This window comes from Bos indicus, chromosome 28 (assembly GCF_029378745.1).
Source record: "Bos indicus isolate NIAB-ARS_2022 breed Sahiwal x Tharparkar chromosome 28, NIAB-ARS_B.indTharparkar_mat_pri_1.0, whole genome shotgun sequence".
Taxonomy (NCBI): domain Eukaryota; kingdom Metazoa; phylum Chordata; class Mammalia; order Artiodactyla; family Bovidae; genus Bos; species Bos indicus.
The window spans coordinates 1,267,757-1,292,578 of NC_091787.1; the positions used below are offsets into that span (position 1 = coordinate 1,267,757).

The following is a 24,822-nucleotide window of genomic DNA, read 5'->3' on the forward strand; positions in this document are numbered from 1 at the left end:
CATCCTAAGTAAGGGTGTGTGAGATATGTTAGATGGTGGGTAAAATGCACACAGAGGGTGTCCTGAGAAAGAGCTCAAAGAGTAAGATTCTAGAATGTTTTCTGCTGCTTCCATTTCCATCGACCAGGAGCTCATTGGAGTCTCTGTGTGGTGACAGAGACCCAGTGTGGCTTAGTCACGGAACCAGTGCCCACTGCGTTAACAAGCGTTCATCTGCTGGGTGGGCCCAGGGTTCTGAACCAGTCACTCAGACGTTGTATTGTTCCGTCTCAGCAGAGGGGACGCTGGCCTGAGCAGGCGCTCTCCCCACACATCCTCCCTTTGCTTCTCATGACCACAGCGACGGTATTTCTCTCCGCCGTGTGTTAACCTGGCTGTTAGTTGGCACCTTTGGAGGCGTTTCCTCCCAGGCTGGCCCACTAGCTGGGTGCTGGTGAAAGTCCAGGATGAAACAGCCTGCTGGACTCAAACCCTTTCCTACCCCAGGTCCCCAGGAAGCAGGGAACACAGCTGTCAGATGATTTCTGGTGCAATTAAATTTCATCCTATGGTGATAAACTATAAACCAGTCAGTGGACTGTGTAGCCAGGATGTTTGTTTTATCCCTTTTATATCATCACAGATATTTTCTTTTATAGACAGCTTATTCCAGTTGGGTTTGGCAAACTACATATTTTGCCTACATCCCTGCCCATTTAGACAGTATTGATTTTGCCAACAAATTCATTCCAAATGATTGCCACACACAGTGCTGAAGTTCATGAAAACTCAACAGCTGTAATAATTGCATCGAGGTCTTGGTTTGGGGAGGGGGTGGTATTTGCATTTTTTTACTCTATCTTTTCCTCTTTTTCCCTTAATCTTTGGTATCCATCAAGTTTCCTTCTTGGGCTACAGTGCTTTTCCTTCCCTTTACTTTTTTTTGTTCAGAATATTTGTCCAAATAGCTGAAACCATCATTGGCCGAGTTGCAGTCTGTCACTGGGCAGTAAGCCTCTCAAGATGGTGCCCAGTATTTTGTGCAGTTACCATTCTTGAGAACCTTAACAGTGGTCGGGTAGATATGATTTCATGTGGCAGGGTCACCAAGCGTTGGCTTTAATATATGGCTTGTTTAGGGGTTTTGAGAAAAAACTTGATTGGCTCTTTGAGAACAGAAACTGTATGTATTCTGTTTAAAGCAGTGAGTGCTTTTTATCATTTTATGTTTGGAGAAATTGAATGGCATAAGTAAATTACATTTTCTATTGACTTAACTCTTGATTTGAATGTTGCTTGTTTAAATTTATAAGTTGTTACCTTAATGTCCTAAAATTAAATTTCTTTTTCTTTTGCAGTCAAAGATGACTCAAATCATACAATAGGAGTGGAATTTGGTTCAAAGATAATAAATGTTGGTGGTAAATATGTAAAGTTACAGATATGGGACACAGCAGGCCAAGAACGATTCAGGTAGCTTTTTCTCTAACTTAATAATAATATTTGAAAACTTGGTTTGAAATAATCAATTATGGTCTCTTAATGTATATAATCCCCTCCTCCCCACCACAGGTTTTAGAAACTTCACCTGTGAAAGCTTTAAGACAAGCTAAAACTCCATTTTTCTCCATTCAGCATTGATTTATGGAAGAATACATTAGAATAGTGGTCCCCAACCTTTCTGGCACCAGGGACTGGTTTCACAGAAGACAGTTTTTCTACAGACGAGGAGGGGGTATGGTTTAGGTGGTAATGTGAGCGATGGGAAGTGATGGGGAGTGGCAGATGAAACTTCACTGGCTGGCCCACCAGTTATATCCTGCTATGTGCCCTGGGGGTTAGGGAATCACTTCCAAATGAACATTTTCTAATTTGGAGGATAATTTATTCTTTGAGACCTAGTGGCACATTAGGAGGTTATAGCATTGCACATTAAGAATTTTTTTAAATCTCTTTGGGGGTTGGTTTTGCTTTACATTAAACAGTCAGAATACCAGACCACCTGACCTGCCTCTTGAGAAACCTGTATGTAGGTCAGGAAGAAACAGTTAGAACTGGACATGGAACAACAGACTGGTTCCAAATAGGAAAAGGAGTACACCAAGGCTGTATATTGTCACCTTGCTTATTTAACTTATATGCAGAGGACATCATGAGAAACGCTGGGCTGGAAGAAGCACAAGCTGGAATCAAGATTGCCGGGAGAAATATCAATAACCTCAGATATGCAGATGACACCACCTTTATGGCAGAAAGTGAAGAGGAACTAAGAAGACTCTTGATGAAAGTGAAAGAGGAGAGTGAAAAAGTTGGCTTAAAGCTCAACATTCAGAAAACAAAGATCATGGCATCTGGTCCCATCACTTCATGGGAAATAGATGGGGAAACAGTCTCAGACTTTATTTTTGGGGGGCTTCAAAATCACTGCAGATGGTGATTCCAGTTATGGTCTCTTAATGTATATAATCCCCTCCTCCCCACCCGCTTACTCCTTTGAAGGAAAGTTATGACCAACCTAGATAGCATATTCAAAAGCAGAGACATTACTTTGTCAACAAAAGTCCGTCTAGTCAAGGCTATGGTTTTTCCTGTGGTCATGTATGAATGTGAGAATTGGACTGTGAGCGCCAAAGAATTGATGCTTTTGAACCGTGGTGTTGGAGAAGAGTCTTGAGAGTCCCTTGGACTGCAAGGAGATCCAACCAGTCCATTCTGAAGGAGATCAGTCCTGGGCATTCATTGGAAGGACTGATGCCAAAGCTGAAACTCCAATACTTTGGCCACATTATGCGAAGAGTTGACTCATTGGAAAAGACTCTGATGCTGGGAGGGATTGGAGGCAGGAGGAGAAGGGGACAAAAGAGGATGAGATGGCTGGATGGCATCACTGACTCGATGGACATGAGTTTGGGTAAACGACAGGGAGGCCTGGCATGCTGTGATTCACAGGGTCGCAAAGAGTCAGACATGACTGAGCAACTGAACTGAACTGAAAACAGTCCACAAAATATTCTCTCCTTAGCACTTTCGTTACACTCAAGTCATAATCAAAATTTGGAATAATAACCGCCAGATCACTGCAGATAAGTTCCGTGTTTGATATTCCATAACTACTGAAGTGGGCTCAGTGGCAAACGATCCCCCTGCAGGAGGTGTGGGTTCAATCCCTGGGTAGGGAAGATCCCCTGGAGAAGGAAATGGCAACCCACTCCAGTATTCTTGCCTGGAAAAATCCCATAGACAAAGGAGCCTGGCAGGCTACAATTCATGGGTTCACAAAAGAATCAGACACAACTTAAACACTAAACAACAACTAATAACTGCTAAAGCAGGAAAGTAGATTAATATTCTGGTTGTGTTTTTTGAGTTAGTACACAAAGTCAAACAAAAGATATTCACAATTTCAAAATTCAGTTAAATAAAATTCAATCCTAGTGCAAGAATTTCACTTAAAAAGTCAGGTATAGTATTTTAAATGCTTAATAATTGTTTGCTTCAAAAAGTATCATAACTAGACTTCAAGCAAGAATACAAAGCTACAGTAATCAAAGCGGCATGGCATTGCACCGAAACAGACATGTGGATCAACAGAACAGAACAGAGAGCCTAGGAGTAAATCCACACAGTTAACCTTCCACAAAGATGGCAAGAATATACAGCAGAGAAAAGACAGTCTCGTCAATAAGTGGTGCTGGGAAAAGGGGACAGCCTCACGTAAAAGAATGAAATTAAAACATTCTCTAACACTGTGCACAAAAACAAACTCAAAAGGGATTAAAGACCTAAATGTGAGACCAGATACTATAAAACTTCTACAGGAAAACAGAGGTAGAATACTCTCTGACATAAGTCACAGCAGTATTTTTTTGGATCCATGTCCTAAAATAATGGAAATAAAAGCAAAAATTTTCAAAATGGGACCTAATTAAACTTAAAAGCTTTTCCACAGCAAAGTGAACCATAAACAAAGCAAAAAGACAACCTACAGACTGGGAGAAAATACTTGCAGATGATACGACTGACAAGGGATTACTAAATTCCAAAATACACAAACTCATACAGTTCAGTATTTTAAAAACCCGATCAAAAAAATGGGGAGAAAACCTAAATAGGCATTTCTCCAAAGAAGACATACAGAGGACCAATAGGCACATGAAAAAATGTTCCACATTGCTAACTATTAGAGAAATGCAAAGCAAAACTACAGTGAGATATCACCTCACACTTGTCAGAATGGCCATCACAAAAAATCTACAAACAGCAAATGCTGAGGAGGGTGTGGAAAGGAAGGAACCCTCCTATGCTGCTGGCCGGAATGTAAGTTGGTGCAGACACTAAGGAGAACAGGGTGGAGATTCCTGAAAAAACTAAAAGTAGGGGCCCATTAGAGGGCAGGGTTAAGTGAAGCAAGGACTAGAAGGATGGGAGTTAATTGAAAGCTGCTGACCCTTATCTCTTCCCCCACATCCTCTTAGTTACTGACAGCCAGGTGTGTGTGTCTCAGGCAGAGGAAATGATTCTTCTCCACAGAAAAACAGCCACAAGGAAAAGGCTTAAAGGTACTAACATTTTGATTTCCCCAATGAAATAGCCCAGTCTCTGTCCAGCCATCTCACAGTGGAGCCCCCCAATCCCACACATAAAGAGCATGTTTTACACGTTGGTATTCCTTGCTCAATATAAATGATCCATGGATCACCAGATATGTGAAGAAAGCTTCTGAAATAAAAGAAAGAGCCCAAAATAAGTAAGAACTTTCAGGGAATAGACAAAAACTAAAAACTACTATGTCCTCACAAGTAAGAGTAAAGGTTGCATCAAGGAAATAAAATTTAAATTTAAAAAGAGAAATTAAAATCATGTATTGAATAGAGTAATACTCTTCCAGAAAGTTAAACAATAAACTTAAGGTGAGAAAGAGAAGAGACAACATAGAGGATCATCCAGAGTTAGTCCAGGAAGGCCAAGACCTGACCAGTAACGCCTTCCTGAAGGCAGAGGAGGAGACGAAAGAATAAAAGCAACAGTTGAAGATTTTCCACGGAAGGAAATGAGTCTATAAAATTCCATCTTACACCAAACACAGATGAGGCCGGGGTCTGCCATGTGAAATCTCAGAACGCCAGAGGTGGGCTGGAGATACCAGAGATTCTGAGAGGGAAAAGCAGGCACATCTCAAGGATCACTATGACCATTGCACTGGGCTTTTCAGCAGCAGCAGTTGAAAGCTGGAAGATAATTACAACCTTGACTTCAAAACTCAACATGAAAATTTTTTTCCAACCTAAAATTGTACACTCAGCCAGACTCTCCATTAAGTATGAGAGTGAAATCAGAGTGTCTCAGTGATACAACACGGAGTGGGCTGTAGAGCAGAGGGAGGAAGCAGGGGCCAAGGTAGAGGGGAAGGGCAGGCGGCACTGGGTCATCTGTCCGTGAAGCTGTGTGGCCCAGACGGGCTGTGTCATGGAAGAGGAGGAGGAAGAGGCACTGGTGAAGCAGCTACTGAGAAGTCTGGGTACAAAAGAATCCCCTTTGGAACAGTAGCAGGAGCATCCTGCTGCCTGCACCATGCTTGTTCAAGACGGGAAGTGCCAAGCATATTTTATTCTGCCCCTGGGAAAATCTAATTAACAGGGAAAGAGTCATGATTCAGGCGAGTGCTTACTGAAGGAAGACTCCTGGAGGTTGTGAGAATGGACGTGATGTACCTGGGTGGGCACTCAGTTCAGACTGGTGTGCCCCCAGGAGGGAGGGAGCATGAGCTGCACCGCTGGGCCTGGGGCAGGGCGTGCGATGGCCCGTGCCCTGGAAGACATGGACCCCACGCAAGCAGAGGAGCCACTGAGGGCCTCGTGCGCTGTAGTCTTGCTGCCGCCTTCCTGTCTTTCCCCTACATGTTCTCAAAGGTCCCCTCAGTTCTGCGGGGGCCTCCCCCACTCCATGAGGGGCACACTCATCCCCAGCCTCATGGCCCCACCTCCTTATCAATACTGTGATACTGTTTTGGACAGAACAGCCCTTTGTGTCTGCTTTCAAATGTCAGTGTATCATTTCTCTTTAGAGCGGTATCTATCATTGTATTGCAGTTGTCAAGGCAAAAAATGGGTGTTTTGCATGGGAGGCTGCTGCTCATGAGCAAGGGCTCTGCTCCCATGAAAGTAAAAGCCTGTAACTCTTCCAGGTCTGTGACAAGAAGCTACTACAGAGGTGCAGCGGGGGCACTGCTTGTCTACGACATTACCAGGTAATAACACCCCTGCTCAGCCTATGCTCCCTGGGGTCTGCACCTCCCCATAGGCCGCTGGTGTGTCAGCAGACAGCAGAGGTGGGATTCAGCAAGACCTTCCGCCCTTTCCCTGAGGGTCTTGCAGGTTTTCAGAGCACCCCTTTACCATGTGAAACATGTTCCCAAGTTTCAGACGGATAAAGTATCTCCAGTGTCATTGTGTTTCCTTAAGGTTCACAGCTTGAAGCTTTGCATGTGGTAAATTGTTAGTAATTGTCCTCCATCAAGCACGGGCTCTATGCTGCGATGGCCTGAGTTCAAATCCTGGTTCCTGTCCCAAAGCAGTGTGAGCCCTCTGGACTGTAGTTTCCTTGTCTGTTCCACTGAGTCATGATGACCACATAATACTCGTGAGGCTGTTGGGTGGTTAAATTAGTTCCTATAAAGCTCTTGGCCCATCTTAAGGATCTGAGTGCACTGTCCTGCATGTAGCTGTCACCTTGGTTTCACAATTAAATTTAATTAAAAATTCAGTTCCTTGGTCGGTCCTTAGAACATACGAGGATTTTGCCCTTAGATAAGAGCTGAACACAGTCCTGGAGGCAGACAGACCTGGTCAAGTCCTGGCTCTGCGTGTGTGACTTTGGGCAACTTAACTAGTCTCTCTGGGCCTCAGGTTTCTCGTGTAAATGGGAGATGATAAGAGTGTGTCACAAAGAATCAGTGTGATAAATTCCTGTGAAACAAAGGACCATCATGTTGCACGGATTCGTCGAGTGACAGCAGTTAGCCTTAGGTCTTGCTCGCATGTTGTGTGAACCAAGACCCCAGTAAATACTGCACCCTGCTTGGGGAAACAACAGGTGGCAAGCTGACTCGCTGTGGCATCGCCCTGGAAACAAGGCGGAACACACCCTTAGCATGTGGTATGCTCTTGGGGCACCCAGGTCCTCTGAGCGCTTTGAAGGTTGTGGGCACTGCCCTGCGTGTGTAGAGGCGGTCTGAGTGGTGTGAGTGACTGGAAAGAGTTGCTAGCTTTATAAAATACATGTACTGTTCTCACAATCTTATATTACGCAGCCGAGAAACCTACAATGCGCTTACTAATTGGTTAACAGATGCCCGAATGCTCGCGAGCCAGAACATCGTCATCATCCTCTGCGGGAACAAGAAGGACTTGGACACCGATCGGGAAGTCACTTTCCTGGAGGCCTCCCGATTTGCTCAGGAAAATGGCAAGTGGCCTTTGACCTGTCACAGCTACTGGAGGTTTAAGATGAAGCTGTATTTAGGGAGTGTGAAACCTCCTGTTGTTTTTATTAGACATTTAGATATTTAGCATATTTTCACCCTGTTGCATTGTGCCTGCAGAGGTTGCTATGATGATAAAAGCTAATCTCTCTGCATTGTGATGGTGTTTCAGTTTAGGATCTTTAATATCACAGCTCTTGGTTTGAAGTGAAAATTATAACAATTTTTAAAGGCCCTAATCAGATAATGTTATCATTTTTAAAATGAAATTTGAAGCTAAGTTGGTGAAATATTAGCTCTAAATAGAAAGTGAAGCAGTAGATGAGATACTGGACTTACTGGCTTTATTTTGCTTACATTAAATTTAAGTCATTTGGCTAAAGATGCCTTTGAAACTTGCTGAATTTTTATTTAGAATACATAAGGATGACATATAAAATGAATGATTCCTTATAGACAGCAGAATGACGAGAATTCAGACATTTTAAAATAACTTTAATTTTTAGAACCAGTCAGGAAATAAAATACCGCTAATAGCAACTTTCAGTGGGACAAACAGGTTTTCTGCTAAGAAAATAAGCATGCAATAAAAACATAAGTCGTTATGAGTTTGTAAAGAAGCTGTTTAGAAATATGTAAGCTTAGAATTTTAATGTTCAAAAGGAATTTCTCTATCATTTACATGCACTCATTTTTACTAATAAGGAAACAAGTGTTTGGGGAGGTTGTGGTTTGCTCACAAAAGCAAGGAGAGAGGGCTTCCCCTGGGTGAGTGACTGCCCGGTGGAAAGCGGAGGGCTCGTTCGTATAAGATCTCTCACTGTCAGGGACCACACACCATGTGGCCCCAGATGCCAGCACTTGCAGGCTGTATCTGTGGTGACCTGAAGCCCGTTGGAACGGAAGTTGCTGCTTTGTCTCATGTCAGCAGCTGGGTGCCTTCAGCCAGCCTGCTTCCCTACCAGCGTCCTGCTTGCTTAATTTCTTCTTCAACACACTAAGTGCTAGCACACACTGCTAGTTACTTTTCGGAAAAAGTTGGAATTCTTTTAAGACTTAAAAAATATGTATGTATTGACATTTATTGATTTTATATTTGCAGAAATACCTGGTTATAAGGACAAAATTCTATTTTGTCTGCTAAGAGAATAATATATTAAGCATGTAGTTATGAGTTGAATAATTGTGATTATCTTCTAAATATGGCTTCATGTTTTGTTTGATGTTGATTTTAGAGCTGATGTTTCTGGAAACGAGTGCACTAACAGGGGAGAACGTGGAAGAGGCCTTTGTACAGTGTGCAAGAAAAATACTTAACAAAATTGAATCAGGTAAGAACTTCCCATTAATAAACTTTGCTTTAGCACATTCTCCTCTCTAGCTCAGTAGTGTCACTTTTCAGTATTTCCAGGAGTGATTTGGTCATGGAGTTTCCTCTCTCTACCTGCCGACCTGCAGTGGCCTCTTAGGGGTTTGAAGGTCTTGTCTGCACTGGAGGTGGAAGCCCAGGCCTCCTTCGCAGGGACTTCTTCAGCCGTGTGGTGGCAGGGAAGCAGCTGTGTGACGGGAAATGAGTTATGGGCACCTCGCTTAATGCTGCTGGTTACAGATCAGGCATTGTGGAAAATTTGTTTCTGAAGCTGACTGAGCATGTCACAGTAATAACCTGTCTCATTATTGTTCTACTTGTTGCTTCAGTGAAAATAAGTTTAAAACAACCCTACTATAGGCAGCTGACAAAATAATATGTAATCATTTATTAGAGTTAATTTTTATTTAAATATCACCAAAATCACGTGTGGGCATTACATTTTTAATTGATTCATTTAACTGAATGCCTATTCTTTTCAGGTGCTAGGATACAAAAGTAAATTAATCCCAACCCTTGCCCTCAAGAAACTGTCTTTCAAGGGAAACACTCAAAATATAATTATAACACAGTGTGGTGACTGCAGTAACTGAGAAGTACACCGGATCTTGGGGCCACACAAAGGAGAGCCTGCTTGTTTAGGAGGTGATATCAGGAAGAGCTTCTAGGAAGAGACACTGACTGAGCTCAGGCTTTCAAAGTGTGAGCAGGAGGAACCGGGCGTGAGGGCGGGAAGGAGGGTAGGCCATCAGAGGGGCAGCATGAATGGAGACTGGGGGGAAAGTTGCAGTTACTAGAAGAGAAAGACCACAGTGGAGAATGGCAGGAGAGAAGACTGAGGAGAGGCAGCAGCCAGGCCAGTGATCTTCACCCAGGCTCGAACTTTGCTCCGTGGGTAACTGAGTCTCCACCTTGGCTGGACACAAGAGTCGCCTGGGATACATACAACTTTTAATTCTAGGCCCCACCTCTGGAGATGCTGAGTTAAGATCTCAGCATCATCATTTTAAAAAACTGTCCCGTGTGATTCTCATATTCGCCCAAGATAGAGGACCACTGCCGTAGGGCTGAGAAGCCACTCGAGGGTGGGAGGCAGAGAGTGATATGGTCAGGTTGTGGCTGCAGACACATCGTGTGTGTAGGCATTCACATCAGTGACGGACCAAAGGGAGCCCAGGACTGATGGCCAGGATACCAACCGAGGCATGTTTGAGTAATTCAAGAAAAGATGCCTGATTAAAGCTGTAACAAGGATGTGGAAGCAGAGATGAAGAGACATAGATGAATCTAAGAAACATGTTGGCAGTGGCATCCTGACTCAGATGCTAAATAGCAGGGCAGGGCCTTTTGACTTTGTGGGGTATTGGAAGAGCAGGGATCAGAAGAGGGGAGGAGCCACAGGTAACTCCGTGTCACAGCTGGATAGCTCAGTGATGAGATGGCAGAACCAGAGGAGAAGCCAGTTCATGCGAATCAGGATGGTTGTGTTTTGAAATGTTCCCTGGGTGGCATCACTGGAACAGGCACAGGGCGTCATCCAGGAACCTGTGGGAAGAACCCAGCTGGTGGTGCCCACTTGGGAGCCGTCGGTCTATAGGAGTAGGTGCACCTGGGGAAGGAATGTGATCCCGCAGAGAGCAGTGAAGAATGGGCAGAGCAGTGGCCCAGAACAGAGCCTTGGACGGAAGGATGAGAGAAGGGGGCGAAAGGTCAGAGATACAGGAAGATACCCAGGAACATGAGTGTCACCTGTGCCCACATTCAACCAGAAGGTTGTTCATTATCAAATACATGGGAGGAAAGTCTCGTAAGCTAAGACTGGAGCTGAAAAGTATCCCTGGGGTGGGCAAGAGGAAGTCACTAGTCATCTTTACCAGCAGAATGATGCAGGGAGGAGATGGAGCAACTGAGCACAGAGGAGATGAGGAAGCAGAGCCTGGGTGCCTCCCTGGAGGAGGAGGCAGAGGGTTAATTTAACATGAGAGGTTTCAGGAGAGGAAGAAGTCTTAGCACCTGTAAATGCTGAGGGAGAAGAGAGAGGAAGGTAAGGGAGAGAAGGTGAGAGGGGAACTGACAGAGAGGGTGGGGCAGGGAAGGTGGTGGGAGAGTGTTGGGGCCCAGACCTCTGGTCTCAGCAGAAAGAGAGGTGCTCCATCCCTCTGTGGGCTTTTGGTCTGAACATAGCAACAAAATAGTTACTCAACTTGGTACAGTACTGTTACTTTTCTAAAGAGCCTGTAGCATAAGTAGTTAACATTAAAATTGGCATTGTGTTGAGTACAGTCAGGCGCAACTTATGTAGATTACCTTCCCCCTTTGGTATCCACCATGAAGACAGTGCATATAAGTTAACACACATAAAACTTTCAAGATCTTTTTCTCCTAAAACCATCAAAATCATAATTACATCAAGTGAAAAAAATATACAGATGTGTTAGAATTCTTCAGCAGTACCTTTTCATTGTAATCTTCTAAATAGGCAGTATATTCATATGGTTCAAAAACCTTTATTTTCTCTACCACTTTATACAGAAAGGTTAGCATACTATACATTCTGCACTTACTGTGCCTACCCATCATTACAAGTCAGTATTAGAGACGTCCACATACGCATTGTGCTACTGTATATATACATGCAGTGTGTATGTGTAATATTCAATTTGGTATATTGCCATAATTTACCTAACCAGTCTGCTTTGGACATTTGAGTTGTTGCCAGATGTTACAAACAACATTGCAGTAAATAACCTTTTGTATATCATTTCACATGTGTGTGAGTGTATATGTAAGATAAATTCCCAGAAATGGAGTTGTTGGGTCAAAGAACATAGGCATTTGGAATTTATGTAGAGGCTGTCAGATTCCTCCTTTCAAGCTTGAGGCAGTTTATCATCCCACTAGTATGAATGAAGGTGTTTTATTTCACTAAAGCCATGTCCACAGGGTGTATTATCATGTTTGGGTCTTTACCAGTCTCATAGTAAAGAATGGTATCTTTGTGGTTTCATTTCAATGCTTTTTGTATACATAATATATTCACATAATTCCAGATTCAAGTAAAGAGGATACAATGAAAGTCACCCTCTATTTCCCTCCTCTCCTATCCCCTAGCATCTAGAGCTCTTTCTTGAAGTCAGCCACAATTACCAGTTTATGTACCCATCCAAAGATATTTTTATGCCCATGTAAGCAAATATGTGTGTATTTTTCCTTTTTATTCAAAATAATGTTTTATATATACAGTGTTCTGCACTTTGTGCTTTTCACTTAATATATTTTGGGGATCACAGAAACATAAAAACTTTTTCTAAAGATTTACTTGATCCTCAGGTGAGCTGGACCCAGAAAGAATGGGCTCAGGTATCCAGTATGGAGATGCGGCCTTGAGACAGCTGCGGTCCCCGCGCCGTGCCCAGGCCCCGAGCGCGCAGGAGTGTGGCTGCTGAGGCAGCTCAGGCGCGCAGGTAGGTGCCCACATTGCAACAGTCCTGTCGCCCTCAGACCTGTCCTCTGTTTCCCACCCAGAGCCCTACACAGGCTTAAAAGGGGAGGTTGTCGTTGGTTTTTGAAGGTGCATTATGAAAAGGAGAGGTGATTGCATAACTTAAAGTTTATTCTCAGCAGTGGAATACACATTCTTCTCAAGCTCACATGGAACACTCATCAAAACAGACCACACCCTAGGCCATAAAACACACCTGAAGACATTTAAAAGAACAGAAGTCATTCCATGTCTTCTCTCAGAGCACAGTGGAATAAAACTAGAAATCTGTAGTTGGAAGATAACTGGGAAATCCAGAAATGTGAGTATTAAGCAGCATGCTGCTGCTGCTGCTAAGTTGCTTCAGTCATGTCCGACTCCGTGCGACCCCATAGACGGCAGCCCACCAGGCTCCCCCGTCCCTGGGATTCTCCAGGCAAGAGTACTGGAGTGGGTTGCCATTTCCTTCTCCAATGCATGAAAGTGAAAAGTGAAAGGGAAGTCGCTCAGTCGTGTCCAACTCTTAGCGACCCCACGGACTGCAGCCTACCAGGCTCCTCCATCCATGGGATTTTCCAGGCAAGAGTACTGGAGCATACTTCTAAATAATAAATGGGTCAAAGAAGAAGTCTCAAGAGAAATTTAATAGTATTTTGAACTAAATGAAAAAAACACAACTTATCAAAATTTGGGGGAGATTCAACACAAATAGTACTTAGAGTAAAATTTGTAGCATTGCAGGCATGTATTAGAAAAGAAGAAAGATCTAAATATAATCATATGTGTCCTCCATAAAAAACTAGAAAAAGAAGAACAAATGAAATCCAAAGTAGAAAGAAGAAAAGAAATAATAAAAATTAGATCAGGAAATCAATAGAAAAAATTTAGTGAAACCAAAGTTGGTTCCTTGAAAAAATACAGTAAAGTCAATGACTAGCCAGGCCAAAAACAAAAACAAAAAACCCAATATAAACTACTAATATCAGAAATGAAAGCAGGGACATCACTGCAGATTCTATGGACATTGAAAGGATAATAAAGGAACACTATGAACAACTCTGTGCCCAAAAATTTGATAACGTAGACGAAATAAACCAATTCTGTCAAAGACAGAATTTGCCAAAACTCACACAAGAAGAAACAGATAATGTGAATAGTGAATAAGGCCTATATCTGTTTTAAAGAACTTGAACCAATAACTAGTAACCTTCCAAAACAGAACGTACCAGACCCAGGTGGCTCCACTGGTGACTTCTTCCAAACATTTAAAGAAGAGATTATACCAGGTCTCTGCAGTCTTGTTCACAGAACAAAAGCAGACAGAACACTTCATAACGCATTCTATGAGGCCAGTGTTATCTTAATCCCAAAGCCAGACAGAGACATTACAAGAAAAGAAAACTATAAACTAGTATCTCCTGTAAACATAGATTCTGTAAACACAGAAATTCTCAACACAATAGTAGATTGAATCCAGCAATGTATAAAAAGAATTACATACTTCCAAGTGGGATTTATCCCAGATACACAAGACTGGTTCAACATTCCATAATCAATTAATGTAATCATCACATCAACAGGGAACAAAAATCACATGATTTCATCAAGAGATGTAGAAAAATCAGTTGACAAGTTCCAATATTCTTTTGCAATGAGAACTCTCAGTGAACTAGGAATAGTGGGGAATCACCTCAACTTAGTAAAGTCTAAAATCAGACCTAATGGGGAGAAAGTTGGAGCTTTCCTTTTTTTTTTTTTTTTTTTAATTATTATTTTTTTAATTTTATTTTATTTTTAAACTTTACATAATTGTATTCGTTTTGCCAAATATCAAAATCAATATCAGGTACAAAGCAAGATTGTGCCCTGTCAGCACTCCTTTTCAGCATCGAACCAGAAGTCCTAGCTGATGCAGTAAGAAAAGGAAATAAAAGGTATACAGATTGGGAAGGAAGAAATTAACTAACTTTGCTGGCAGATGACATGATTATGTAGAGAATCCGAAAGAATCCACAAACTCCCATATAAGTGATTATACATTAATAGCACAGTTGCAAGATACGAGATTAATATACAAAAGTCCGTCACTTTTCTGTATCCCAGCAGTGAACAAGTGCGATCTGAACTGAAAAACACAATACCATTTACGTTAGTTTCCCCAAAAGGGAAATACTTAGGCAGAACTCTTAACAACATCTGTATGAGGAAAACCAAACTGATTCTGAAGTTTATGTGGAGAAAAGACAAAAGACCCCTAATAGCCAACACAGTACTGAGCGAGAAGAACAAAATTGAAGGACTGTCACTACCCAGCTTCAAAGCACTGTCGAGCTATTGCAGTCAAGACAGTATGGTATTGGTGAAATACGAGATCAGTGGGACAGAATAGAGAGCCCAGAAATAGACCCATACCCTGATGTTTGACAAAGGAGCAAAGGCAGTAACGGTGAAGCAGAAATAGTCTTTTCAACAAACGGTCCTGAAACCATTGGCCACCCATATGCAAAAAATGAATCTAGACATCAGACCTTATACCCTTTACAAAAACTAGCTCAAAATGAGTCATAGAGCTAAAGTAAAATGCAAAATCATAAAACTCATAGAACATAAAATGAGAGAAAATGTAGATGTCCTTGAGTATTTTGATGATTTTTTAGATACAACACTAAAGATACAATCCATGAAAGAAATAATTGGTAAGCGGAACTTCATGAAAAGGAAAAACTTCTGCTCTACAAAAGACAGTGTCAACAGAATTGGTAGACAAGCTACACACCAGGACAAAATGTTTACAAAAGACATATCTGATAATTGTTACGGTAAATATACAAAGAATTCTTAAAACTCAACAGTAAGAAAGAAAACAAACCCAATTTAAAAATGGACCAAAGACCTTAACAGATACCTTGCCAAGGAAGGTATCCAGATGGCAGTAAGTACAGGAAAAGATACTTCATAAATGAGCTATCACTGCTGCTGCTACTGCTAAGTCACTTTAGTCGTGTCTGACTCTGTGCGACCCCATAGATGGCATCCCACCAGGTTCCCCTGTCCCTGGGATTCTCCAGCCAAGAACACTGGAGTTCTTAACAGATACCTTGCCAAGGAAGGTATCCAGATGGCAGTAAGTACAGGAAAAGATACTTCATAAATGAGCTGTGACTACAAGCCTATTAGAATGGCCAAAATCTAAGACAGTGATAGCAGCAAATGCTGGTGAGGATGTAGAGCAATAGAAATTCTCTTTCATTGCTGGTAAGAGTACAAAATGGTGCAGCTACTTTGGAAGACAGTTTGACATTTTCTTATAAAACTAAGCATATTCTTACTATATAATCCGCAGTCTCACTGCTTGGTATTTACACAAAGTATTTGAAAACTCATGTCCATACAAATACCCTCACATGGATGCTTATAGCAGCATTGTTCATAATTGCCAAAACTTGCAAACAAATAGGATGTACTTCAGAAGGCAAATGGGTTAACCATGGTCCATCCAGACCATGGAATATCATTCAGCACTGAAAAGGAATGAACTACCAAGCCATGAAAAGACTTAGCATATAACTTCAATGCATATAACTAAATGAAAGAAGAACCTTCAACGCATATAACTAAGTAAAAGAAGCCAGCTAGGCTACATGCTACCTGATTGCAACTATGTGACATTCTGAAAAAGGCAAAACTATGGAGACAGTGTAAAGACTGGGGATGAGAGGAATGAATGTATGTCTTCCTGTATTTGTCCAAACCCATAGAATCTACAAGAGTGAACTGTGGTTTAACTATGGGTTTTGGGTGATTATTATGTGTCAGTGTAGGTTCATCACCTGTAACAATGTACCAGCTGGCGGGATGTTGATAATGGAGGAGGCTGTATATGTGTGAGGGTTGTGGGGCAGGGGGGGGTGTGGTGTTTGGGAACTGTATATAATTGTTTCCTCCTCAGTTTTACTGGGAACCTAAAATTGCACTAAAAAAAATTAAATCTTAAGAAAAAAAACCTAACGCAACCACTGAAACAACACAACAAAGAGTTTTGGCAAATTTAAATCAATATGGGAATTAAAATGGAATAAACACATAATTACTCTAAATAATCTGAAAGCAAGACAGTAAAAGAAGGAAAAAGGACATAGAACAAACAGGGAAAATATGGAACAAAATGCTAGCATAAACCTTCCCTATTCAAAAAAAATTAGATATTCTGCTTGAAATAATTTGTAGGAAATCCTTATGCTCTTGCTCAGAAAGAAAGGAAAGTTGATAGCAATGATTGAGTTAGAGACTCTCCTGCCTTCATGTCAGTGACGAGTCTTTCTTGGGGTAGTTGAAGTCTAATAGAATGTGCCTCTAGCTAAGGCTTATTTATAAAATTTGCAAATTGATATTTTAACTTTATAAAGCTTCCTCTTTTTTATGTATAGTCAACATTATCTAATAGGCATGCTGCTGCTGCTGCTGCTAAGTCGCTTCAGTCGTGTCCGACTCTGTGCGACCCCATAGACGGCAGCCCACCAGGCTCCGCCGTCCCTGGGATTCTCCAGGCAATAGGCATAAGTAAGCTTAAATAAAAGTTGGAAGTGTTCACTGGTTCCCTTTGTGACTTTAAGCTATGTTTGGACATTTATAATTATGCATATTTCTAAATCGTTCTTAATATTTTTTAGGTATTCATACAGTGGTATTTGGGACACAATTATTGAAGCTTGAAGAAGAAGGTTTTTTTTTAACCACCATCTTTTTCTACTTTATATGGAAGTAGATCTTTGTGCAAAAAATAATAATAATAATAATTTGGTATATTATACAAGCTAGTAGATGTGGCACAGCAAACTGTATAATAAATCCAGTTCAGTGGACGAGACCATTAAATGTATACACGTATGTAAAAGTGTTCTGTCCCATATTCGCCCTTTCACCCTGGTTTGGATCCTGGCTGTGTACTGTACATACGCTCGTCCAGTGCATCTCCACAGCATGGTATCTGACGTACAGTATGATAGAGCACTGCACTAAATGCAGTCTAATACTTTATTTTTTTTTTAATCGTCTGAACTAAAATCTGTTCATTGTGAGGTGTGCTCTGATCATTATGTTGGTTATGTTGCACAGTTGGTTATGTTTGTGACCTGATATTCAGAGATTCTGGCATTGATGGCCGATGCAATACTTAGTTAATTCCATTTACCACAGTCCACAAGGTGTTACATGAGCCACACTGGAAATACTAGATCAGAATTTAGTCACATACTGAAATAAAATGATAAATGAAATTTTCTCATGAACTGTCTAGCACTCTGATTTTAAAGCATCTTCATCAACTCAGTTCAGGAAGTAGAACCGAGCACCTGATGTGTTTCAGGCACTAAGGATGCTGGTACCTTTCACCAAACTTCCTAGGCAACAGATGCGACTCTCAGCATTGGTCAGTGCAGTAGCTGTACCAGGGCTGTTTACCTGGTCCCAGTTTGCTGATCATCTGGTCTTCCTGTTAGAAAACACATTTTTGCTACTGTGCTTTTTCTGGGATTCAGTATTACAGCATCACTGCCTCCTTTTTAGTCTTTTGTTTTGCGTTCATTTTAAGGACACCCACTAAAGTTAATATTAAAGGGACACCTCTAAGAAATTTCTGTACACTTTTGCTAAATACTTAAATGCCTTACAACAGTTAGCAAGTTGACATGTTTTTAATTCACATGAGTTAATGTATATTGTATTACAAAGACTCGTTCTAATATTTTAAAATGTTTATGCAAAAATATATAATAGAACTTTTCTTTAAAGCTAAAATACAGTACTGTTTAAAACTGAAAGGTTTAAATAGCATTCTTCACCTTACATGTGTTCTTCCACTGTGACTTTTAGCTCAAACTGATAAATTTGATTACCTTTATGTTGGAAGCTGCCTACTGCTTTTGTTGTTTTGTTTTAACCAATGGAGCACAGAAGCACTACAAACTCTGGAAGTGACTTGGATAAAAATATCAAGATGTAACTGTTTTAGATATTTTAATTTTGCTTCTTTATATCTTGAATATTTGATTTTGAAAAGTCAGAATATGAAGCAAATTCTCAGACTGATCTGCTTCTTGGACCTCACTGGAAGAATGTTTGATTCAGTGTCTTGTTAACAGTGGGTTTGCAAGCTGCTCATTTTTGAACAGCTTTTTGCATGGGGTAGGAGCATGTCTGTTTGACTACATCAGTTTATGCAAAAGCAGAATTTTAAAAAAATAAGATAAATGTTGGTTTATAAGTGAGCCTGTTAATTTAAACCCCAGGTATTGCATATAATTCCACATCCCTTGACCAATAAAATTTGCTGGAGAACCAAACCATGGTGGTTCGTAATAAAAGCCTTTAGGAAAAAATGAAGAGGAGAGATGTGGTATTTGGTCCCTGGAGTGTTTTCTACCACCAGCCAATCCTCTGATTCTTCTGACACCAGATGGGTTCTGTTCTGACATTGTCTACTGGAAATGGCATCAGATCGCACAAGTTAAAGCCTGTGTCAACACCCACCACCACCCAAACCAACACATTCTAGGCCAGTCACAGGTGCAGGGTGTCACATGTGCTTTCCCAGCCGGCCCGAAACCTGAGGTTCCTATGACCCACTCCTTGGGTTTAATTAATTCCTAGAGCAGCTCACAGAACTGAAAGTTTCCTTATGAGATTCTGGTGTGTGCTAAGTCGCTTCAGTCGTGTCTGACTCTTTGCGACCCTATGGACTGTAGCCCACCAGGCTCCTCTGTCCATGGGATTCTTCAGGCAAGAATACTGGAATGGGTTGCCTTGCCCTCCTCCAGGGGATCTTCCCAACCCAGAGATCAAACCCATGGCTCCTGCATTTCAGGTGGATTCTTTACCGCTAAGCCGCCAGGGAAGCCCATGAGATTATTGGTTTATTACAAAAGCTGCATATGAACAGCAGATGAGGAAGCACATAGGGCCAGGCCTGGAAGGGTCCCGAGCACAGGAACCTCTGTCCCCATGGAGTTTGGGGTGCCCCACCCTCCTGGCTCATGGCTGTTTTCCTGTTCACCAAACAAGAGGCTCCTCAAATCTTGTTATTTAAGATTTTTTCTAGCTCTTAATCTCTAGCAACCCCTTCTCTCAGGTCAGTGAGTGGAGCTAAAACTTCCTTAGATCTTTCTTGTGACCAGCTGCACCCTGAACCTCTCTAGGGTGACCCTGAAGTCATTTCATTGGCATAAACTGTGCTCAAAAGGGACCCCTAAAACTCAGGAAATTCTTAGTCTTTTAGGAGCTTTGTGTCAGGAACCAGAGATAAAGACCAAATATATCTAATAGTGAATGTTATTAAATGTGTACATTTCCCACAATTTGTTAAGTTTGCAGGATGTCCTTAATTTACATTTCTAGAAAAGCATTTTCTCGGTCTTCCTAGAAGAAAATTCTACACTCCATTTAGACTTGAGATTTTAATTTATTTTTTCACAGTCCAGCATCTAAGTGAGAATGAAAACATTACAAATTGGGATACTGTAATGGTTTTATTGAAAAATAATAAGAGTTCTTAAAAATTTAAGAGTTCTTGAAATCGTAAGAACATTGATTCCTAGCAGATCAATATTATTCAGAATGAAGAAAATGCTAAAATTAGTCATCTAAATGATTTGCATTTCATACTGTGACACAGTAGATGGTACTTTATTTTCTGTCAAATTTGTCCTATTTTTTGCTTTTTTTTCAGAGGGGAAAGTTAGTCTTTAAAACACCTGTAAATTTTAAATAATTTTTTGTACTAGTTATAAAGTGATTTTATTAATCAGTTGAAAACAGTCCAGATTTGTCCCAGTTGTTGCTTGGTTGCTTCCTGATTATGTTTACTTCTTTAAGGAGTTGTTTTTAGAAATGTTTAGAGGGATTTATTTGAGAGCACTCAACTTGCCAGGTTCAGGAAGATGAAATACATTGTTGGCCATCACCCCCTAACGTTAGAAACTAACTGCTAGAAAATAATGTGATCAGGGAGTCTATTTTTTCTTTTAAAATAGAATTTATGTTGTTTTCCTTTTTTTTTTTAATTTTAGGGTTTTTAAGCATACACAAGTATGGAGAAAATAGCATATAGAACCACTACATCAGCTATTTTCCACAATTGTCTATTCATTATGCCAGTCTTGCTTTATCTACCTTTGCCCCACTTTTTTACACTGTAGTATTTGGAAACATCCAAAACCTCTGTCATTTCACCCAAAAATAGTTCAGCATACATCTCAACAAGAATATGTAAAATTTGTTATTGTCAATATACCGTTGGGAACTTCAGAAGAGATACTGTTACAAGCCAAGAATAGTTATGGTTTTTTTTCTTGGAATTATATAGTTGTTTTTCTAGATGTATTGAAGAAGCAAGATACACCTCCTTTATCCAATATTACTAGAGGTGACTTCCCAGCATGTGGCTAATTGTAGTGGAAGTTCTGTCTCCAGCCCAGAGGACAGTGTACCTTCAGGAGGGACACAGGGCAGCCAACCTGCACCCACAGCCAGTGCAGCCTCGGAAGCGGGAGCCCTTGTCGTGCTGGTTGTTAAGACATTCTCAGTATCACTCCTGCCACTGCAGTAACGCAAGGCCCTCTTAATTAATTCTTCTCAGTGTGTCCACATGAAGGAATGTACTGAACGTGATGTACACATTTGTGGAACTTAACGCTAACCAAGGATGATGTGGTTGAGTCCGCAGGAGTGTCAGCTTGCTCCTTCATGCTAAAGGATGGATGTTGTCCTTCACCTGTGGGAACTGGATGAAAAGTAGATAGCCTGTGCTCTGATAGCTCCCTTCTCTAATTTCTTGATGTCATGTGTAAATTTCATTTTAAAGGAAAACTAGCATTTTAAGAAAAATTATAAGAAAAAATGCTAAATTTCTGAAAATGTCATATTCCAAAATACCATATAAATAATTGGATTATTAAATATTTGTGGGCCAGCTAACTCTGTATGAGAGTAAAACTGCTGATTTATGTATGTTGGGTAGGAGCCCTCAAATCATTTTACACTGATTAGGAAATTTTGTGATATGATGATTTCTGGGTAAGTCTATAGCATCAGAAAAGCCATCATATTGGTTTCTGTAGTCATAAACATTGGTCATATGCCCTCATGCTGTGCCTGTTTCCTGGGGAAAATGGGGCTTTTACAGGACACTTGTGTTTGTCTGAACGCCCCTTGGTTTCTCATCACCTCTGTGCCTTTGTAGGGACTGCGTTTTCTTATCCTCACCTATGCTGCACCCCTCTGTTTGTCCAGGTCTTTCAGGCTGAAGCCCCCTTGTCCTGACAGGTACAGTTGGGAGCTGTCCCCAGCCCTGACTCCCGACACACGCAGACACACGCTGCTTCAGTATGTCTCTGTCCTGGCCTTTCTTTTGCTATTGGTCACATTGATTCATGTATTGTCTTTGTCTTCTCTGCTGGGCTGAGATGTCCTTTGAAAAGGGTGCCTTCTGTGTGCCCAGGGCCTGGCACATAGAAGGGACTGAAGTGCTTGTGAAAAGAACAGATGATCGGAGTTGGGTTTGTTCCCAGGTCCTTCTAAAGTACATGGACATCAAGCCTATCCACCGCAAGGTGCCTGTTGTACAAAGTCCCTAAAAAGTGGTCATGTGATCCCGCTCAGTCCCTTCCTTCCTGGGAGGGAGCCTCATAACTCCTAGAGCTCATTTTCAATTGACATCACCGAGATGGTGAAGTAGGAGGCCCCAGCCGCCATCCGCCCACCCACCCGCCCAAAGACCAGCAATTAGCTATCTGCAGAGATAAACAGTTCTGAGAGAGCTCAGGAGTCTACTTAAGAAAATTCAGCAACTCAGTGGGACAAAAACCTGAGAATAATCACACAGAAATGGAAGGAAAAAGAGCTTCATTTTGTCTGCAATCTCCCATCCCCTAGGCAGGCTCTTCTCAGCACCAAGAGAAACCTCCCAGACTAGGAAGAGTTCGCCACCCCAGGAAAGGGCATGGGTGTGACCAGCTTCCCCAGCCTTTTGGGGCATCAAACAAAGGACCTGTTGAGTTTATCCCACTCAGAGACTGGCAAAGCTGAGACACAGAGCAAGTATCGACCATGCAGCTGTTAAAAACCATGGTTCCTAGTGCCCTGGTCCACAGTCCTCTGCAGCACCACCCCATGGAAATTTCAATCCCCAACCATCTGCTACCTGTTCCCCACCCCACCCCCCCCACCCCCGGCCCCACTAGAGCCCAGGATCTGGACTGGCAACCTATCCAGACCTCTGAAGCTACACAGGTGCAAGATGCCAGCCTAGGCCCTGAGGCTGACCCCCACTGCCAAGTGCATACTTGTGGCCAGCCCCTTCCAGCTGTGTACCTGCACACGCCCAGGCTGATCCCTATCGCCAGCTTCCACTGCTGTGTACATGCCTGTGGGAAGATACTGCAGCTCTGGGAAAGCACACCACCTGCCTGATGGGCCCACACTTGGCCCAGACCCTTGCTACTGGCTCCGTTCCCCACCACTCTGTGTGTGTCTACAACCAGCCCCTGCCGTCGCACGTGCACCTGCAGCGGGTGGTGTGTGTGCCTCGAGCTCCAGGTCGTCAGTGCTTCCTGCCTTGATCAGCTGGCCTCCCAGCCAGATGTGTGCATGCCTCGAGCTCCAGGTCATCAGTGCTTCCTGCCTTGATCAGCTGGCCTCCCAGCCAGATGTGTGCATGCCTCAAGCTCTAGGTCATCATTGCTTCCTGCCCCGATCCCTAGATGCTGAACCTGGAGGTGCCACTGAGGAACCCACCAGCCCTTGCAGACACTGCAGACCCCCAACAGTGCTTGTCAGGAACCACACAGTGGATGCTGTGACCCTCAGTGACCTGAGTCAATGACAATATCCCTCCCACCCAGACACATACCTGCACTTGACACCCTGTACCACTGGGCCTGGGTCACAGCATGTTCCAGCACATCCCCAACCTGAGGTGAAGGTCTTATACCAAAGGCAGCTCATGAAGTTTGGATGAGGTAACTGCATACACACCTATATGCAAGACTTCAGGGATCACACAATCAGGGAATCATGAGACCACCAAAGGAACATGGTAAATTTCCAGCAACTCTCCCTAAAGAAATGGAGATACATGAGTTGCCCAACAAAGAATTCAAAATAATTGTTCTAAAAATGCTGAGAGAGCTACAGGAGAACATAGATAAAACAATTAACAAAATCATGAAAGCAAGAACAAAATGAGAAGTTTAATAGAAAACATGAAGAAGAACCAAACAAATTTTGAAGCTGAAGAGCACAATGACTGAACTGAAGAATTTAATACAGAGCTTCAACAACAGACTAGATCAAGCAGAAGAAAGAATCAGTGAGCTTGAAGACAGAGCATTTGAAATTATCCAGAGAAGTGGGTGGGGGGAAGAATGAAGAGAAATGAAAAGCTTATAGGACTTCTGAGACACCATTAAGAAAGTCTGCACATCAATGGAGCCCCAGGAGAAGAGGGGCGAGGAAGGGCAGGAAGCTTGTTTAAATAAATGATGACTGAGAACTTCCCAAACCTGGATAGGCATTTGGACATCCAAGTTTCAGTCCAAAACACCTTTCTCCAAGACATATTTTTAACAAAACTGTCTAAAATCATAACTGTCTAAAATCTCTCAAATGAAGAGGCGTTTGTGACTGTTGGCTTCACTGCATAGTTCTCCAGTTGTTTTACATTCTAGGTGAAGAGCCTTACTGTTTAAGTTGCAGGTTTTGTTGTTTGGATCAGTATTTCTTGGAAACTCTATCTGTACACTCTTAGTTGGCCTATTGTTACATGACAGTACAGCCTGTGGGCAAGCAGTTGTCCAGGATGCTGTGTTGCCTGTCTGCACTGACCGGTACATGAGGCTGTGAGGAGCAGCTGAGGATGTGATTGTCGATAAATGTCTGCTTTCAGGCCTAGACCCGCTCAGCTATCCAAGAGTTGCAGGATGGGTCATAAATGTTTGGGGTTAAATGTGTGAAAATTCTGTTAACACACACTCTGTTACAATTGACAAGTCCTTGTGTTGAAGCAGAAGCTGGAGCTATAAAAATTAACTGCTGCCTTTTCAAAGCAGTAGTAGAGGAATGGCAAATAATAGTTTCCCTACTCTAATTTTAAGATGAAATGATTTCACCTGAAGCTTTTAAATTTGTTTTTCTATTTAGGTTGTTTATACCTGTTTTTAGCTGATTTTTCAAATCAGCTAGTTTAGTCCTACCTGAACTGTGAGAACTCTACTTTTGCACTTGGTGACATTCAGCACCCAAGTGCTGCTTTGGTTGTTCACTGTGTCTCTGATCAAGGTACAGGATTTCATGCCCACTTTTCTTCCTTTTAAAAAAAAACAGTTTATCAAGAAATTATGGAGAATTTTTAGTTTAACGCTCATTTTTAATATTGTCATTTGAAATGTCTGTAACTGAGACCTAAAGGGGCATAGCATTTTTTACAATTTAGCAGTGTTCTCACATGTAACATCTGATTGA

At 41.9% G+C, this 24,822-nt stretch overlaps 1 protein-coding gene across 5 annotated transcripts in view; it reads left to right on the plus strand.

Annotated features, from left to right (window-relative positions):
• The window catches only part of RAB4A (RAB4A, member RAS oncogene family), a 76,607-nt gene that overhangs the window by 24,805 nt on the left and 26,980 nt on the right, over nt 1-24,822 (plus strand). For 2 of the 5 annotated variants that reach the window (XM_019953907.2, XM_070782318.1), the window contains exons 3-8: nt 1,338-1,452; nt 6,164-6,226; nt 7,289-7,443; nt 8,695-8,790; nt 12,159-12,292; nt 16,980-18,690. In XM_019953907.2, coding sequence (XP_019809466.1) covers nt 1,338-1,452; nt 6,164-6,226; nt 7,289-7,443; nt 8,695-8,790; nt 12,159-12,274 — 545 coding nt within the window. In that variant the 3' untranslated portion in view covers nt 12,275-12,292; nt 16,980-18,690. Of the gene's footprint in view, nt 1-1,337; nt 1,453-6,163; nt 6,227-7,288; nt 7,444-8,694; nt 8,791-12,158; nt 12,293-16,979; nt 18,691-20,668; nt 21,449-24,822 lie in introns of those variants that run through there. The other 3 variants (XM_070782322.1, XM_070782319.1, XM_070782320.1) reach the window with 2 other exon arrangements.